General features: G+C 45.1%; 2 protein-coding genes across 6 annotated transcripts in view; one reads left to right on the top strand and one right to left on the bottom strand.

The window, feature by feature from the left end:
- The window catches only part of stra6 (signaling receptor and transporter of retinol STRA6), a 26,136-nt gene extending 14,510 nt beyond the window's left edge, over positions 1-11,626 (bottom strand). The window contains exons 1-5 of one of the 5 annotated variants that reach the window (XM_042110245.1): positions 11,481-11,626; positions 3,711-4,259; positions 2,940-3,006; positions 1,670-1,752; positions 1,098-1,231 (exon numbers count right to left, since the gene is read on the bottom strand). In XM_042110245.1, coding sequence (XP_041966179.1) covers positions 1,098-1,231; positions 1,670-1,752; positions 2,940-3,006; positions 3,711-3,781 — 355 coding nt within the window. In that variant the 5' untranslated portion in view covers positions 3,782-4,259; positions 11,481-11,626. Of the gene's footprint in view, positions 1-1,097; positions 1,232-1,669; positions 1,753-2,939; positions 3,007-3,710; positions 4,260-4,580; positions 4,632-5,168; positions 5,204-7,638; positions 7,727-10,734; positions 10,927-11,480 lie in introns of those variants that run through there. The other 4 variants (XM_042110246.1, XM_042110247.1, XM_042110249.1 and 1 more) reach the window with 4 other exon arrangements.
- Positions 11,038-18,732, top strand: part of LOC121724141 (formin-like protein 14) — a 25,528-nt gene continuing 17,833 nt past the window's right edge. Inside the window, exons 1-4 of the mRNA XM_042110501.1 lie at positions 11,038-11,189; positions 12,321-12,583; positions 12,804-13,318; positions 13,684-13,875. Of these exons, the coding sequence (XP_041966435.1) occupies positions 12,538-12,583; positions 12,804-13,318; positions 13,684-13,875 (753 nt within the window). The 5' untranslated portion in view covers positions 11,038-11,189; positions 12,321-12,537. The remainder of the gene's footprint in view (positions 11,190-12,320; positions 12,584-12,803; positions 13,319-13,683; positions 13,876-18,732) is intronic.

Here is an 18,732-nt window from a genome sequence, read left to right as displayed (position 1 = left end):
ATCTGGAGCCACCGTGCCTCTCACTAATCGCAAGGCAACAGGCGCCGTAAGAGGCCAAACCCGTTGCGCAACACAAAACAGCCCCGCAACAGCCACAGCGGTGAACTTCAGCAGCAGCGCTCCGAACCCAGGCATGATAATCCAGTTGCACAACACACACCTTGAACGCCTGGGCGTCTAAGCCAGGGAACGACAACAAGCGGTGGCTGCTTGGCCAATGCGAGCGGAGCATTTCTTCCTTTCCCTTCCCCTCCCTCCCTCATGCTTTAGACAGAAACTCCTTTTGTTTAGTCTCTTTGAGAAGGGGGCCAAGCGCTGCCGAGGTGTCTGCTCATCAGACAGACACAGTGTAGAGTTCACTCACTGAGCCCACGGGGGATAAAACACACCATCTGCACAGACAGCCTGATACCTCTAGAGAGAGAGAGAGAGACAGAGAGAGAATGAGAGAAGACAGAGAGAGAATGAGAGAACTGGTATCCACACCTTTATGCCTGTGACTACTTTATCTGGTTACTGTCTGCCATTCTTTCCCTCTTACCCAAGCAAGAGCACATTACATTGACATTAATTCGCTAAAAAGGCTCTTTCATCCCAAGTGCCTTGCACCGCTGGCTGTGTCCTACCCCTGTTCTCCCTCTATTGTTGCAGATCTGCCACAGCGTCTGGACATACTCTACAGGTGTTTCATTTCTCCATCACAGGGTGTGCTTCCAGAAATGGGAATTCGACCCTGTGGTGACTGTACGGTTCTTTGCACCTTGTTCTAGAAGAACACACTGAACTCAAAGAACTATAAGAGCTAGATCTAGAAGAACATTCTAGGGATCTCATGTAGGACCAGTATGAAAGACCAAAGTAAAAGGCTACTTCTCAAGAGCTCCGTTTTTATACATCACAACACCTCACAACAATTATCACCGGAACCTAGCAACTAATTTCAATGGAAGCAAATTCAGAATCAGAATACAGAAAATCAGAAAACTGGCTTGAATCTGGCTTCATAAACAATCAATCATTTCAATTCCCCAAACCCATGTCTCCCCACACCCAGCCACATGTCTGTCAGACTGCCCAGAACTCTATCCTGCTCTTACGTCTGTGGGCCGAGTCCTTAACGAAGGGCAGGGGACTGGGGGAGATGCCCAGGCCGAAGAGCTTGCAGAAGAGCACCCCATACACCGCCACCGCCAGGCCCTTGTGCTGAGTGTGGTCCAGGAAGTTTACTGGGCTGCCAAGAGGAGAGAAACCAGCATTTAGTATCAGCAATGCCTGTGTGTGTCTGTCTGTGTGTGTCTGTGTGTGTGTGTGTGTATGTGTGTGTATGTGTGCGTGTGCGTGTATTCGTGTGTGTGTGTGTGTGTGTGTGTGTATGCGTGTGTGTCTATGTGTGTGTTTGTGCGTATGTGCGTGTGTATGCGTATGTGTGTGTGTGCGTGTGTGAGTAGTCTTTTTTGATAATGATCAATCCATAATCCATATGATCAAACAAGTGTGCATTTGTTTCAATGAAACCGACATCTAGGCTTGTGTGTATATGTGTGTGTGTGTGTGTGTGTGTGTGGCTGTGTGTGTGTGGCTGTGGGGAGTCTGAACTTCAGTAACCTGTCCCGGGGTCAAAGTCAGTGTTTACCATCCTGTGTGTCAGTGTCACGTGCCGTCGGCTCACCTGAGCAGTCCTGAGAATCCCCTCAGGTTATCGTTCACCTTCTTCCTCCTGGCCAGCACCGCCAGCACCAGCATGATCACCAGCTACAGATACACACACACACACACACAGACACATATGTTAGGCCTCCTTTCTGACACACACACACACACAGACACACACACACACACAGAGGGCCAAACTTGCCCTATGACCCTTGACAGTCGTTAGTGGTGAAGACAGCGGAAGACCAAGACAAAGGCAGAGATGGAGGACACCCCCCCCAGACCAGCCATCCACCAGAGAGGGGTCACAGCGCCACCCTCTACACCCAACTTCCCCGGACACAGACGTGAAGATGTCCCCTATTAGTCACGATCATTCACCAGGACCAGGGCTGGGTCGCAGGACCTTGATGATCCTGACCTTTGACCCAGCAGAAAGTCCCAGACAAGAGCTCACGTCACGCCATGGGTCCATCACACTTAATTACCACAGGGGTGTTTTCATAAGCATCAAAGAAGGCAGAGTGTGTGTGTCGGGATGGGGGTGTTCCTCTGTCCAGCTGCATGACTGGACTCTATGTAACTCTTGTTTACCTAAGCCCGTATCTAATTCCAGCTATCCAACTGAATCTAAGTATAAGCATAAGTATAAGTATATATACTCTTTTGATGCTGTGAGGGAAATTTGGTCTCTGCATTTATCCCAATCCGTGAATTAGTGAAACACACTCAGCACACAGTGAACACACAGTGAGGCGAAGCACACACTAATCCCGACGCAGTGAGCTACCTGCTACAGCGGCGCTCAGGGAGCAGTGAGGGGTTAGGTGCCTTGCTCAAGGGCACTTCAGCCGTTCCTACTGGTCGGGGTTCGAACCGGCAACCCTCCGGTTACAAGTCCGAAACGCTAGGCAGTAGGCTACGGCTGAATCTCAAGTTTTCTACTCTTCACAGCTTTCTCACTTAGAAAGATGGTATTTGAGACAGAGTTCTATGCATTCAGCCCAAATTTAGGGTATATAACAGATTTACAAATGGGTTGTTTAGTTGATCTAATGTTGCTAATAGCATTCACAGGTAGTTGTGTTGTATGACTGCAATGCCTCTGTTCTGGGGAAACATTTGATTCATTGCAGCTACATGACAGCCACACATAAACTGGTGCAAAGGGCCTGACGGTGTTTGAAAACATTCATTTTTCATTGTATAACTCATTGGGGGCATAGAACAATGAACGAAAGCAATTGATTGACAGCAAGATGCACAAATGAGAAAGGGCTACTCACGGACACTGCTGCAATGCATATGTGGTAGAGCCTGTCGTCCGCTGTGGGATCACAGGGAGGGATTATTCTGGAAGGTTCAGAGAAGAGAGGAGGCTTGTGAGATGTTGGGGTCTAAATCGATTACTCACACACATGTGGGTAACTGATCACCCCAAACAGAACCCCGCCACACACACACACACACACACACACACACACACACACTTTCATGTCAGGAGACCATTTGTAACAGGCAAACTTTTGCCCGAAGCACAGATTACATGTTTAAACCGATTGCTGGTCAATGCGACTAAGCTGGACTCACGTTCCTGAGAAGTTTAGCACGTTTTGAGGGAGAACCTTTAATGTGAGAAGAGAACCACTACCAATTGGGGGGTCTCCCACACATTAAGTGTGAGGGCCAGCATGAATGAGAACTGAAAATAGAGACCATGGGTACGATAAGAAGACATCCTAAGTTGAACTGAGCTTTGTTCTGGCTTGCGTTTCCCATTGCTCTGCTGTGCTTACTTAAACACTTCAAACACATGACTGCAAACACTATGACTTAGGGTACAGTACAGATTTTAAAATCCTTTCAAACTGTCTAAAACAAGACACAGCATCATTCTCCAGCACACCATTCTCTCGCATCATATACAGACTGCCAGTGACAAGGCCCAGTCAAGGCTTAACTACCTTTTCTATAGGCAAATCATTTCATCCCATCCCTAATGAACATAGCCTGAAGTTAGGTTGCAGCAATATGAGATTGAAGAGTTGGGTACTCACTCTTTGGGGGGCTTGGTGGGCATGGCGTTCCCATAGTCATAACTGTAGTAGTCCTGTACCTCTGCACTCATGGTGCCAGGTGTGTGTTACCCAAGTCCAGTTTCTGAAAAACACACCAGAGCCCTCGTCCTCGATGTGGTCCTTGTCCTCACAGAGCCTCACAGTGCGTCCCTGGCTCCTCTTCTGCGGCTCACGCTTCACTGCAGGCAGATGGCAGGAAAAAAGGAAAGAGAGAGAGAGAGAGAGAGAAAAAAAAGTTTTCTCTGAAGTTTGAAAGCGTCGCTGGTGTGTCTGGCACTGCCGTGGCTGCTGCTGTTGTGGGATCCAGTGTCCGTGCTCTCCTCTTTTTTTCTCCTCTTTCTTTTCCTTCTTCACCCTGTTTCTCTTCTTTTCTCCCTGACTCTCTCGGCGTATCTGCAGGTCCCTCGCTGCTCCTGCAGAGGTGTGATGTGACCGGGACGGGAGCAGGCTGCTGAGTGCCACCCCCCAATCCTCTTCCCCTGCACAGGCCCTTTGTCAGATGAGGATTACTAACAGACCGGGGAGGACCTGAGAGAGAGAGAGAGAGAGAGAGAGAGAGAGAGAGAGAGAGAGAGGGAATGAGAATAGGAAGGCGGGATGGAGAGAATGAAGTGGTCAAAGGGAGGGAAAAATGAAAGATAAAGAGAGAGAACGACAAAATGAACAAGAGGAAATGAGAGAGGTAAAGCAAGAAAAAGTACACAAAAGGAGAAGGGAGAGAAAGAGAGAAAGAGAGAGAGAGAGAGTGATGTGAGAGGAGGGAGAGAAATGTTCCAGACAGGGTGAGCCGTGCTCTGCTCCGTTCTGCTCTGGACCACCTGTAGCTGTGGGGCTGGAGCTCACACTCACTTCACTTCACTTCACTTCACTTCACGTCCTGGACAGCGGACAGCACAGCATAACACAGCACAGCACAGCACAGCACAGCACAGCACAGCACAGCACAGCACTGAGTCTACAGCAGGGAGCCTACAGCTGGGAGCAAGAGAGACAAAGGCAGAGGGATCCCTGGCCTTTTAAGCCCGACACCTAAGGGTGTGTGTGTGTGTGTGTGTGTGTGTGTGTGTGTGTGTGAGAGAGAGAGAGATGCACTATCACACCCTATCAGGGAGTCACACCTTCCATAATGATAACAGGAAAATTCACATTGGCAGTGAATAACTATCCTCCTACACACACACACACACACACACACACACACACACACACACACACACACACAAACGCCTTAAGTGTTAAATAACCTAGGACCACACTCACACAAACACAAACACACACACACAGTCCCATCTGAGGGGAATCTAGGATATACATGTCTGCACAATGTTACCATTCATCTGGCTAACACAGACACAAGCCCAATTAACTAAGCACTTTGGAAGATAAGTCACTTTTTATGATGGTAGAAACAAAAAGATACACCACAATTATACTTACAAAATGAAACAGGCTTGGCAACCATTTGCTACAGTGAGCTGTAAGTTGAGTAACGTCATAAACTGAAGCAAGGAAACACCTCTTGAATCATTTTTTGTTGTGACATGCTAGGGGAGCACCATATACTAAACTGATTTAGGAACCAGCTACGTCACAGAACAGCATGGTTTCTCTGCTGCCCAGTGAAATCGTTCCATAGTCAAAATACTTCCTTCTCAGTGGGACTCGATCTCTGAGTTGCTGTTTTGGTGGCTATTCTCATTACCCATTTGCTTGGTAACACTTCGAGAAAGTGTGAACACCAGTGAGTTACTGAGGACAGGAATAGGTCAAGGGTAATTTTATATTCCCACTCCTTATACCAATGTGCATACCTCTTAAAGAACACAGCATTTAAATAAAGGCAGTGACCGCAGCCGGCCGGTTGATACGCACATCCAGCTTTGCATACAATACATGCATGAGCTATAAATAGAACTGTGGGGAAAAGAGTCACACTAGGATTTTAAGATTTCCCTTTGTATCTGTTTGTGATGTAAGTTAAAATCTCCATGTCTCTCTCTCTCTCTTCCTCCCTCCCTTCCTCTCTCTCTCCCTACCTCCCCCTCTCTCTCTCCCTCTCCCTCCTTGTCTTCTCCTATTCCCTTCCCTTGATCATGTTTTGCAAGCAGGCCAGCGTCAGAATGAATTGCTCCCCCTCATTATGCCGGGATTAGTCAGAGACTGTTTTAAAACGTAACAGAAATCCACCCCTAACACTCCTGAGAAAACACACAGCCGCCCACTGGTGTCTTACAAGGGAGTTGCTGCAGCGGACCCCCAAAACTAATACATCTCCCCAGACAAAAACCCCAAAAAACGACCGGCGAGCCTTAATAAATAAAGGTCAGGGAACAAAGAATGCTTTGAAGAGTGATAATTACATCACTGCCACGGCCCTGGGTCTGAGCCAGAGAGCGAGGAGCTTGTATCAGGTGCAGTTATGGGCGAACACTAAGCCAGGCTAAAACCTCTGAGGCTTGGATCAGCTTCTTACCACCACAACTTGTCAGGGGAAACACAATGAACTTCACCCATCACTAATATGGGCCTGATTGGATTAACAGCAGCGCACTAATGTGCTCCGGACCAATGCAAACACTCCTCAAGTCAATGTCATAATCCGCTCATATTCTCCAGCACCTCTAAAAGGCCAGGGAGCCTGAAGATGTGAAGAAACAATACTCAGCTGATGGATGTCAGATAAGGTTGTAAATTACCATGAAAAATAGAAACTCTGAAACACATACTGTATTGTTGTGGTTGGTGTGAAGTAAGACTCTGTTACTTAAATGACAGATTCAAAAACAGAGTACTGGTACACTGTTTTAACAATGAGAACTGATGTCAGAGCTTTGACATTCCAAGGCCTGATAACCACACAACAAAACAAAATTCAGAACCCGATTCCTCAACTGGCTAACATTTGACTAAGTCCATATTTTCCATTAAACCCCCATTTTAAAAAGCTAAGCATCTGGTCTATCCACAGAAATGACTATAAAAATGATTCCCACAAGCTCAGATCATGGGCCTTGATGCGGCCGACCGCGGAGTCAGGAGAATTTCGAAGCGACGTGTGAACCACAGCTTGAGAAGCGGGTTCACACAACCTGCGCTGGCAGCACTACAAAGGCCTGTTATTCCAGCGTGTACCACCACCACGGCACAGCGTGACGGGACGGAACAGGAGCGGATCTGATTAAAGGCACCGGGGAGAGAAGAGGGGAGCGCGAGAGGAAGATGGATGCTCCTCATAATGGCTCTGTACTGGCCGTCATCCGTCAACAACCCCCACGGGGGTGCTTAAGTCTGCCAGTTAAAGACAAGAACTGGGAATAGTGGTGGTGTGTTTGTGTGTGTGTGTATATGTGTGTGTGTTAAATGTGTGTTAAACTAGGTGTCTCACTGACAGAGCGGAACGTTTAATGGAGGAAAAACAGACATCCATTTGGTGCCAAAGAGTAGTGATGGTTGTTTAACCCCAATTGTCTTCAAAGCTCCCCAACTCACAGGTGGGTCTGCCAGCCTGACAAAGGCACAATAGGGAATCACAGAATTGGAAGCATTCTGTGGTAGAATTAGAAGGCCTTTAAAATTCCATAGAGGGAATTCCCATGGATGGGATTAACCTGATCCATGGAACACTGTGCTGCTCTTCCTCATAACCACAAGACCAAGCTTCATCCCTGCTGTGACTATTCCTCAACCTATCTTCCTTCATTATAATAAACAAAACTTTAACAGTTTTAAGTGATACATTTGTCAAAGTTTTATTATTTAAAAAAAAAAAGATAAGTTGGATGAATTCCTTGCATCTGAACTCACACACTAAGTAATCAAATCTAATTGATTGGCAAGGCACCTGCCCAGATGTATTTTGGTAGGCATTTAAAAATAGCTGCACCACAGAGAGAAATATATTTCCTACCTAAATCAGAAGACAAGAGGCAAAACGGAATGGGCTACTCTGCGTCTGACCTTTACAGGAACTATCTGTGTCAGTCAGTGAGTTTTGCATAGGCTGGCCTGGAGCCATGGGGAAACACACTGTTGTATCGGCCTGCGCAAAGACAGCCTGTCTCTGTGGAATTCCACCGCCATGTGGGAAATCACAGTCGTGAGTCACCAAGACATTAGACAGGCAGGCCTTAGCCATTTCCTTCATTCAGGGGGGCACTAGCAACTCTTGATAGGGCTTTTATATCCATCATTTCTGTGATCATGTTATGGTGTTGTGTCTTGTGTATACATTGTGTTAGTTTGTATGTGATGTTTGTGTTGCTATACAATTTTAGTTGTATTAAATCAAAGATTTACAATCAACACACTGTACAATAGTTACATTATAAAAAGGGACACAGATATTCCAAATCCATCTGCACTTGAGCCGAGTAGGCTATAGTACCAGATACTTTCTAATGAGGAGACACAGCACTCAAAAAATCCCCCATAGAAATGCATGGGGTTAGTTTGTAATGCCAATATGGCCGTTGTCTACACATATCCCACCCCTTCCACGGCAAAACGTCGACATGTGAATACATTGAGCCAATCATGTGGTGTGATGTGAATACATTGAGCCAATCATATGGTGTGTTGTGCAGACATCGTGCCAATCATGTGTTGTGAACTCGCCGGTGCAGTAAGGTTGGTGTCGTGAAGCCTTGCGCACGCGCATTTCTGCCAAATAGGATGCCCGATGAGTGCCCAAAAAGCGTTGCATTATGGCCGCCGAGTGGAGGGACTTGCCTAAAAGGACTTTGACAGTACATTCTGGGTAATGCTAATCAGCGCTGCTCATCCACATCCACAGTATGTTCAGGCCAAGAAGAGCTAGATTACATTTCTCAGTAACTACAGATCATGGTGTTTGGACAGACTGTCAGACTGGCTATAGGTAGCACTTCACTTTTTCACTTATTCTGTGTTGGGTAGGTCTACTGTTATTATTTTTTATTAAGTGGCTGAGACCTGTACGTCTGTAACCACTGAACAACTAATTAGAACTAGAAAAGCATTTCCTGAAGGAAATACAGTGCATGAAAATGCAACAAATATGATGTAAAATATCATACAGAGTAAAAACAAACTATATTGGTTGCTAGGTAGATGAGGTTTAATATAGTTGGAATGACTGAACAGTTAAATAGGTGGATAGTTTAAATGGTTAAATTATTTGCTAGGTAGATGAGGTTTAATATAGGTAGATAGTTTAAATGGTAAAATTATTTGCTAGGTAGATGAGGTTTAAAATAGTTGTAATGAATAAACAGTTGAAACAGTTGAACAGGATGAGTAGGCTAATCTTAACAGAAGGAGACTGTATGCTTAAAGCCTGAGAAACTGACAGTTGATGCAGGTGGCCTGGCCACCTGGCACAAGATTCTAATTGCGGTGATGTCATAAAGGCCTAATAGTTTTTAATTAATAGTTTAATCAATCAATCAATCAGTTTAACTGGCTCTTTGATGGGGCCTAGATGAGCAGCTGGAAGTTGATACAGGTGCAAATCAAGTTAATTAGCCCATTGAAATTTTGAATAGTTTTTTATTAATGGTTTAAAAAGTATAAAAGTTACAAAGATGAAAAATACAAAGCCCACATGTCCTAAGTAAGACCTACGTAACATAGTTTGAATGAAGTTTCTACGTTAACCGGTTGAAGCTGCATTAGCTGCGTTAGAAGAAGAATAATAAAGCTAAGAACTAGAAAAGCATTTCCTGAAGGAAATATAGTGCATGAAAATGCAAAAATATGATGTAAAATATCATACTGAGTAAAAACAAACTATATTGGTTGCTAGGTAGATGAGGTTTAATATAGTTGGAATGACGGAACAGTTAAATAGGTGGATAGTTTATATGGTTAACCAAGTAATATAATGTAAATAATGTTAACCAAGTTACTTAACTTAGTTAATTTAGCTAATGTTTTCTAGCAGTTTTTAAAAAAAATCCTAATAATGCTAATGCTGTTAACTATACTAACAATGCTAACTATGTGACTTAGCTAACTTAGCTAATAATTTATAGCAGTTATGCTAAAATATTAAGAATGTTAACATGCTAACCATGTGACTTAGCTAACTTAGCTATTCATGTTTAGCAGTTATGCTAACAATGTTAACTATGCTAACATGCTACCTATGCTAACCATGTTACTTAGCTAACTTAGCTAATGTTTTCTAATAGTTTTGTAAAAAATAATAACTATGCTAACAATGCTAACCATGTGACTTAGCTAACTTAACTTACAATTTTTAGTAGTTATGCTAACTATGCTAATGAACATGCTAACAATGCTAACTATGTTAACCATGTTACTTATCTAACTTAGCTAATAATTTTTAGCAGTTGCTAGGGTAGTTGTGGTGGTTGCTATGTTGGTTGTTAAGTTATAACTGTGGAAGTGGTTGCTAGGCTGTTGCTAGGGTATTTGACATGGTTGCTAGGCTGTTGCTAGGGTACTTGAGGTGGTTGCTATGTTGTTTGCTAGGTAGGTGGTGGTTTAATGTAGTTGGTATGGCTGATAGAAGAAAAAGAACAAGAAGAAGCTTAGGAAGAACAGTACAGTGCATTTTCATGCATTGTAATGACCTCACGGTCGATGTCGAAGACCTATCAAACTGATGTTGCTGAGAAGACAGACAATTTCCTGTAATGTTGAAGAATAAGCAGTTAGGCCTACAAATGAACAGAACTGATACCATGAGACCTGGGGCGGATCTAAAGCTTTGAACTGATAAATCCACAGCTCTCCTAAAGAGCAGGGCTGTGCTGAAGTTCTGGATTAATTAGGAACCTTTCTTATAAAGCTTTAGCAGTCCTCTATATAATGCTCAACTCGCCCACATTCTGTGTTTCTGAGATGATCAGACTCCTGTGTTATTTGTCCTTTCCGCGCCAGCCTCCCTGTCTTTTCACATGGAGGATTATGTCTGATGGACGATGTTCTCAAAATGGGCAAGCTTTGAAGCGGTTTCAACCGCACCGTGGCAAACAATGGCGCCTTTGTAGCAACTTACCATCTCAATTTCTCAGTGAAAGACGCACAGGTGTAGAGGAAAGGGGAATCTGAAGATGCACATAGCAGCCACAAATGCAGTTTTCACCAGAAACCTGTCCGCAAACACCAAGCGTGCTGCAAGTTGAATGCTGTAGCAAGTGTTTTGGTGTGGAATCCTCTGACATTTCCGTGTAGGCTATATAGCCTGGAGAATCCAAACCCTACACCTTGGTGGCCAGATAAATGCAGATATTAACATTACACATCATAACATATTGTTAACAATTGCCGAATTTCAATTTTGCTTGCTACCATGCTTCCAGGTGCTCGGTGTCATTTTTACACCTGCAAACTCCTGAAAAGCTACCTCCTTCGTTTAGCCAGTGATGATGGACTTGCTTGACAAACAACTGAACTTCATCTTTGTCAGTGAGAAAGATCACTATCATTTCCATTAATTTACACGCTGGACAGGTAGGCTAATCAACTCGAAATTTAGTTTACCTTTCATTTAAAAAAAAGTATTTAACTAAACTTATAAAAGCCTTTAAACGAATGTCCACGTTACTGCAACGTGCGTTTAGCGGTTTGAGCCTAATAACTATTATCATAATTGTAAAAATAAATTAGTCAGACAAAAAAAAAAAAACTTTATGGCCAGTCAGAAAAGTAAAAAATACTACAGACACCCGAGCTAATAGAGAGTTACTGTATCAGTGTCATCAATTATCAATGTAGCCTTAGTGATGTGTGTTATTTCTTTACCTTGATTTCTTGGTTCCCTCTTTAGTTATCCTTTATCCTTTAGTCAACACCAAGCAATATGAGGATGTGGTTGCAAGTCTTTTAAATTCACACAGCGGAGTCAGTCAACTTGCTGTAATCATCAGATGATCATATTTTCTGCTGTATATTTACAGCTGTATGGATTCTTTGTCAATAACTGAACACTGAGTTGCAGCTGCAGCCAGTCTTAATATTGCACGAGGCACACATAGTATCTACAACAGACTTTGACCCAATCCATTTTCTTGTGGTGTCTACAATCTCAAGGAATTAACTCAAGATAGAGAGTGGAGGGGAAAAAAACACAGGTGAAAGTACAACAAAGACTATACTGCACCCAAGTTCAAAGTCATGGCTTAAATGCTATTGAACCATTACAGTTATCAGGGCTTCATTGCTGCCTCTGATTTATTGACTTCACTACCATAACATTTAATTGCCGCCTTAATTATCTGATATCATAAATCTTCAAAAAAAAGAATAATGTTGTTTGATGCAAAGTCTATTGCCATGCCAACATTTGCAGTAGGGCATACAGTATTTGCTATACGTTTTAATTATCTTAGCTGGCCAATAGGTTTGCTTCAGGTGTTTACCTTTATGACAGGTAAGGATTGGCCCTCTGCCCGTAGCTGCAGCAACATGAAAGACAACTCAATACATCATATCCCTCCTTGGCTACTAATGTTAGTGATCAGGCTTGCAGTTTGTCACTGTTTAACATTGTATAACAAGGACTCACTCAAAATACCCTTTTAATGAAATACCATAAGTAAGAAAATAGAAATAAATTATAGTAAGTTCCTTTACCATGCACAGGAGCCAAGTTAAGGTTGAAGAGAAGGAGCTGGACTTTGTCTTTGAGTTGGTGAGTGTGCAATTTAACCAGACGGGTCAGTACCAGCTGATTCTGACCGCGGAGAACCCACTCTTGGACAACTCTGGATCTGGGGTCCGATTGAGAGTCAACGATGGGGAGGTTCTCCAAGCCAACTCTAGCTCCACTGGTACCATCAAGCAGGTTAATGTGGACAACATGTATACCTGCAGCCCTAAGAAGTTTGTCTTCACTCTCCCTAAAGGTAGGTACCTCTCGTATGACTTAGTGTGGCCATAGGGAAAATGAAAATGTGTTTCCTGTGTTCCAGATGTTTAATTCTTCATGAGTATTTTCTCTGATGGCTTTCACAAGTAATGTTGACAGAAACTGCATTAATCCCTTTGGATTTCTTCTACTACATTATGGCACATATAAATGAAAAAAAAAAATGAATACACATTATGCAACATACATTTTTAAAGGGTTTTGCAAGAACGACAAAAACCACGACGTGCGTCTGAAAGTGGAAGCCGTTCTACTGTCTGACTCTGGCGCCAAGGAAGCCAGCAAAGCTGGCGAGGGTTTCTTCGCCATCTACCCACGCACCAACGCGCCACGCATCAACTTGTTCGCTGGTCCGGATGAGGAGCTATACCAGTACAGCGGCATCATGGCACTCCTCAGGGCCCACGACGACCACCTGGCCATGCACTGCGGCCGCTTACTCTACACAGTGGCCTTCCACGAGACACGGCCCGTCGCTATAGACAGGAGCATCGGCCGTCTTCCCCCTCCGCCTGCGGCCCAGCCAGGGGATGATGGTACGGGAGGGCAGGGGCAGGAGAAGCCTGATGGTGGGGCTCCTCCATCATCCTCAGGCCCCTCTACATGTCTAGGGCCTCCACTGCCACCAGAGGAGAATGGAACCAGGGCCCAGGAGGACCCAGAGGACTTTAGACCTTCTCCACCACCATCTCCACAGACCACAGAAGCCAAGGTAACACACGGTGGGGTGTGGTGTGGTATGGTGGTGTTGTGTGTGGTGGTGTGGTGTGGTGTGGTGTGGCTAACTCTACCCATGTCCAGCTGGGGTTGTTCCTCAGGGCTACAGTAAGCCTTATTCCTGAGGTAAACAGTATTTTCACTGGAGAGTCACTATTCAATTTATCATTGAGTGTCCTGCCAGTAAGCAGATGGAGCATTATTCTAGTAGTGAGGAAGTATTAGAAGAATAGCAATGATTTCCAGTAAGGTAGGTGTAGCACATAAGTAGAAGCAGGTAAATGTTTAGTTTGAGTTGACTATGTTGCTTATTTTGGGAAGAGGTAAAGGAAGGCGTTCACTTTTATTTGGTCTCTTCAGCTCATTTCTATGGAGCCAGATGTCACTCTGGATGAGGATGGTGAGAGCCTACCCCTTTCACCGAGGAGTGGAGTCTCCCGAAAGCCTGAGTTGATCACCAAACTGCCCCCACGCCCCTGTGGGGATGGTTTGATCCTCCTCCCCCTCGAGGACACCCCTCCACAGTCACCCCTGCCACTTCCTTATACACATGTGAGTAAAGCCTCCACTGACTCCACTGAGGTGTGTGTGTGTGTGCGTGTGTGTGTTCAGGATGCGCTCCCGTTTTCTCCCTGGTTCTTGTAATTCCTCAAAAGTAATCCCCAAAGACATATTCTGAATCACATTCACTGGTTGACTGGAAGCAGTGCTGTCAGAGGTGCATGCAAGAGGCATTTTGAAACACACACTTAACAGACACACATTTACAGACACACACTTACAGCAGAGTCACCCCATTTAGCCCAACATTAAGGCATGACACCCGAGCAACCCTCGAGGTCTGGGGGTCATGTGACTAATTTCAGGGGTCACCCCACCACTGCTCATCCTGTTACTCCTCTGCCACTGTAATCAATTAGCCTCAAGGCAGTCCATTACAGCCTAATTGTGTGTGTGTGTGTTCGTGTGGGCCTGTGGCTCACACTAACTGGAGTAGACAGTGCTGCTTATTGCTGCTGACAGTGTTAATGGCGTTGAAATGATTAAGCTCTCCGGCCTGTCCAGTGTGTGTGTGTGTGTGTGTGTGTGTGTGTGTGTGTGTGTGTGTGTGTGTGTGTGTGTGAGCTCTCCGGCCTGTCCAGTGCAAATGTACACACACTAACATGGGACAAGCATGCACACTACTCAAACGTGGCACAGACATGCACACACCAACATGGCACAGAAATGCACACAATTACAAGTAAAAAAGAAAAAAATGTGTGATTTTACTTTCTCTTTTCACTCCCTAAAAGAGTTGTGTGTGAACCTCTGATTTCTCAAACAAGTACCCCTGTCATTGGATTTCTTCCATTCTTGCCCGAAGAAAAATAAATGTTCATTATCACCTTCTCTTGGATGTGAATGTGGAAAGTGATGGCATCCGAGTGCTTCCTCATGGACAGACATAGCTGTTACTGTCCAGTGCCTGGAGACATTCTCAATGTCATAACAAAAGGGCTGACTTTACTGTGGCAACCTGTACATCATAGGCTGATTGAATTTTCAAAATGGCTTCTGCTATAAAAAGGGATGGGGTATGGGGGGAAAAATCAATTTCTAGTCATTGCGGGTAATTTCTGTCATGATTTAGCGTTGTTGTAACAGTGGATAGAGAAAGTAAGATTTATGCAGTCTGGTGTGTGTGTGTGTGTGTGTGTGTGTGTGTGAGGCCGCTATGGCTAAGCAGTGTGTGTGACATGTACAAATCTTCCTTAGGGGTTATTAAAACGGCAGCAGTCAACTCTCACACACGCACTCACACACACACACACACATACACACACATACACACACACACACAAACACACACACACACCCACCCAGACGGAGATGAGCTGCTCCCATCTCATGTCGCGCTGCGCTCTGCCTTTCACTCTCACACCGCCGGCGCCTGACAGCTCTCTGAGCTACAGACGCCATGTCGGAGCGGAGCGATGCGGTGTGGAGCGGAAAGTGATTTGCTCAAAGCGGCGACTGGGGTAATGGAGACATCAGCAGCTCTCCGTGTTAGTTCACGCCCTGCGCCGCTTAGCAGCGTGGGAGCTGCTCCCAGAAAATGAAATGTTGCACAAGAGAATCTGTAAGGGCTCTGGCGTTCAGACGATCAATAGAGAGAGGACAAGGGATGCGTCGCAACTTCAAGCATAAATAAGATGCGCTTTGTTCGCAATGATGGATGAATCCGTCTCTGCCAGTGAATGCTGTATTCCTCTCTCTTGTTGAGGTCCATCGTTGTTCAACAGAATTATTCAGCGTACACTGGGGAATGTCTCTTCCTGCAAGAGATAAGGCTGAGATGAGGCTGGCGGCCTTTCATTACCAGGTGGAAGACAAATAACATCCCATTAGTCAACCTTGCATTTTGCGTGTGTGTGCACGTATGTGTGTCTCTGTATGCGTGTGTATGTGTTTATGCATATGTGTGTCTGTGTCTGTGTGTGTGGGTGGGTGTGTATGTGTGGGTGTGTGTGTGGGTGGGTGGGTGTGTGTATGTGTGTTTGCCTCCGTGTAAGTGTGTGTGCTACAGTGAAGGCCCCTGTAGCCCTCTGATGCAAAGCCGTACACAAGGCCGACCGAGACAGACCTCTCTCCTTAATTACTCTTGTTGTTGCGCAGCTTGGTCCACAGACCCCCTGCAGGATCCAATCTCCTCTGTGTACAACATGGTGGAGACGTGTACGACACATTCTGCCCACTGCCAAGGCCTGCTGGCGACCGCACAACACAACAGCACTGTAGCGGGATCATACAGGCTTTAATTAAAAGCACTGGCACCTCACTACAGAGAGCAGAATGGAAATAACAAGAACGCACAATGACATTCATTTCCCATTAAAGCAGTAGGTAGCTGGCCACAGCGTTTGCAGTGTGAAGCTGAAAGAAAATCAAGTGTGTAGAAATAATGTTTAGCTCGAGCTAGGGACAGCAGGTGAGGATGACAGAGGTTTGGTTATACAGGCTTAGGCAAGTACAACCCTTTCATTTAAATGTTTTATACGATAGTTTCTTTGGTGCCTGCTGTTGCTTTGATACAGTCAGCGGCGTACAACTGAGCAACACTTTTCATCTCAGACTTGCGTTATGATTGAGTCTGTTTAGTGCGGTATGATTGAGTCTGTTTAGTGCGGTATGATTGAGTCTGTTTAGTGCATTCCGCTGCTTTGATACAGTCACAGTTGTGGGCTCCAGTCTGAGTGGGCGAGATAGGACACACCCTAACCTGAGTAGGTGAGATGGGACACACCCTTACCTGACTCTGACTCATCCCACCAGAATAATACAGAGGTCTCACCCTCATGCCAACACTTCACCAGCAGGGACATCATAGCGGATATCCGCCTAAGTGGGAGTGAGATATCACAGCTTTGTACCCTTGTAGGAACAGATAGTTAATAGTGTGTGTGTTTATGTGTGTGTTTATGTGTGTGTTTGTGTGTGTGTGCATGTGTGTGTGTGTTTGTGTTTGTGTGTGTGTGTGTGTGTGTGTGAGAGAGAGAGAGAGAGAGTGTGAGAGTCTCTACCTGTCTGTCTGTCTCTGTGGTTTTCCCCACCCTCACTGTGGCCTGTCCCTCTGTCATCCTGGGGCTCAGTAGCGCGATGCTCCGTGCTGATTGTCCACATGTATGCTGCTCCTGCCCACACAGGGCTGTGCTGATTGTCCACATGTATGCTGCTCCTGCCCACACAGGGCTGTGCTGATTGTCCACATGTATGCGTCTCCTGCCCACACAGGGCTGTGCTGTCCTTGACACCTTCACTGAAAGCCCCTTGGTTAGAGGGACACACTGGCTTACTGTAGGTGTGAGGCTGGTGTGGTGTTTTACTGTGTGTGTGTGTGTGTGAGTGAGGTGAGTGAGGTGAGTGAGGTGAGTGAGTGAGTGAGTGTGCGTGAGTGTGAGTGTGTCAGATGTACAGTATAATCTGTATTTATGTTTGCTTGTTTGTATGTGTTTATAGGTGTGTCTGTGTGTGTGTGTGTGTGTGCGTGCGTGCGTGCATATGTGAGTGCGTGTGAGCTTTTATGAACACCAATATGCTTTTGTGTGTATGTATGTGTGCAGTGTGTGTGTTTATGGGAATACAGTATGCTTTTGAGCATGTGCATCTGTTTATATGTGTGTGTGTGTGTGTGCTGCTGTGTGGTGAGTGCTTTGAGAGGGAGCAGTGGCAGGGCTGTAAAAGTGTACTCAGATTAATGAGTGCTGTAATTAATGCCTTTTAGTTATGGTGCGTTTGGGAAGGTTTCCAGTACTGGCGGGGCCCAGTGGAATAATCTCCAGGGGGAAAGCACCTGGGACATGTTTTATAAGGCACTGATGGATGAGTCAGGCCAAGGGCCACTGTGCCATGGGGGGTTGGTGAACTCTCTCTCTCTCTCTCTCTCTCTCCTGCTCTCTCTTTGTCTCTCTTTTTCTCTCTCTTTGTTACCGTTTCTCTTAGTCCCTTTATCTCGTGTGTGTGTGTGTGTGTGTGTGTGTGTGTGTGTGTGTGTGTGTGTGTGTGTGTGTGTGTGTGTGTGTGTGTGTGTGTGTTTGTGTGTGGTGTGGTTGCCTTCACATCCACACAACCCAGAACATCACGCTGTCTCTCAGCCCAGTTAGCTGACAAACTGATAATGCATGTCCTCTCTCAGGTCCTCCTGCTCCGCCCTGGGTCAAACCCATTCTCAGGAACAGGAGCCTTTTAAAGACTCTCTGATAGATTTCTGTTTGCTCCTCTGGAAGGACTAAAAGAAGGGAAAGGATTGTTTTTCTTATCCGTTCAAAGCCATGCAGTACCCAAGAATATCCCACAGAAATGGCTGAAGCTGTTGAAATGATGTGATGTTAGAGTAGCATTGGTTACTGTTGAAATGATGTGATGTAGTTAGTAGTATTGGTTACTGTTGAAACTGTTGAAATGATGTGTTGTTGTAGTATTGGTTAGAAAATCGATATCAGTGATTTCCACGGTAGGGGATGTTGCAGTGTGTGACTTTATAATGTCTACATGATGATCATCACCAGGGGAACTGGGTTCATCTGCAGTGCATTTCTGTGGTTCCCCGTAATCAAACACGGAGTATTATTCATGCACACAGGGAAAGCGTGGAGATGAATAAAGATGCAACATGCTTTCTATGGCCGACGCATCCCACTTCTTTCAAATCAGTTTCCCCATTTTCTTCTGATAAACTGCAGGGGAAAAACTAAGCACAGAGCTCTTGCTCTTGCTGTTTGCTTTAAAATGTTTGAATTGGGAGCAAGGATCCCACAAGGCCTGTGTTTAAAAATCATTAATAAGAAAAATGAGGTCGGTTGCACACTGAATTAAGCGAGCCTTATTTCCTTAACCCAGATCTTCATTAGTGTGGGCAGGAAGTTACTG

This window comes from Alosa sapidissima, chromosome 11, assembly GCF_018492685.1.
Source record: "Alosa sapidissima isolate fAloSap1 chromosome 11, fAloSap1.pri, whole genome shotgun sequence".
Classification (NCBI taxonomy): Eukaryota; Metazoa; Chordata; class Actinopteri; order Clupeiformes; family Clupeidae; genus Alosa; species Alosa sapidissima.
The sequence above is the reverse complement of the archived record's forward strand: the minus strand, read 5'-3'. Positions and strand labels throughout refer to the sequence as shown.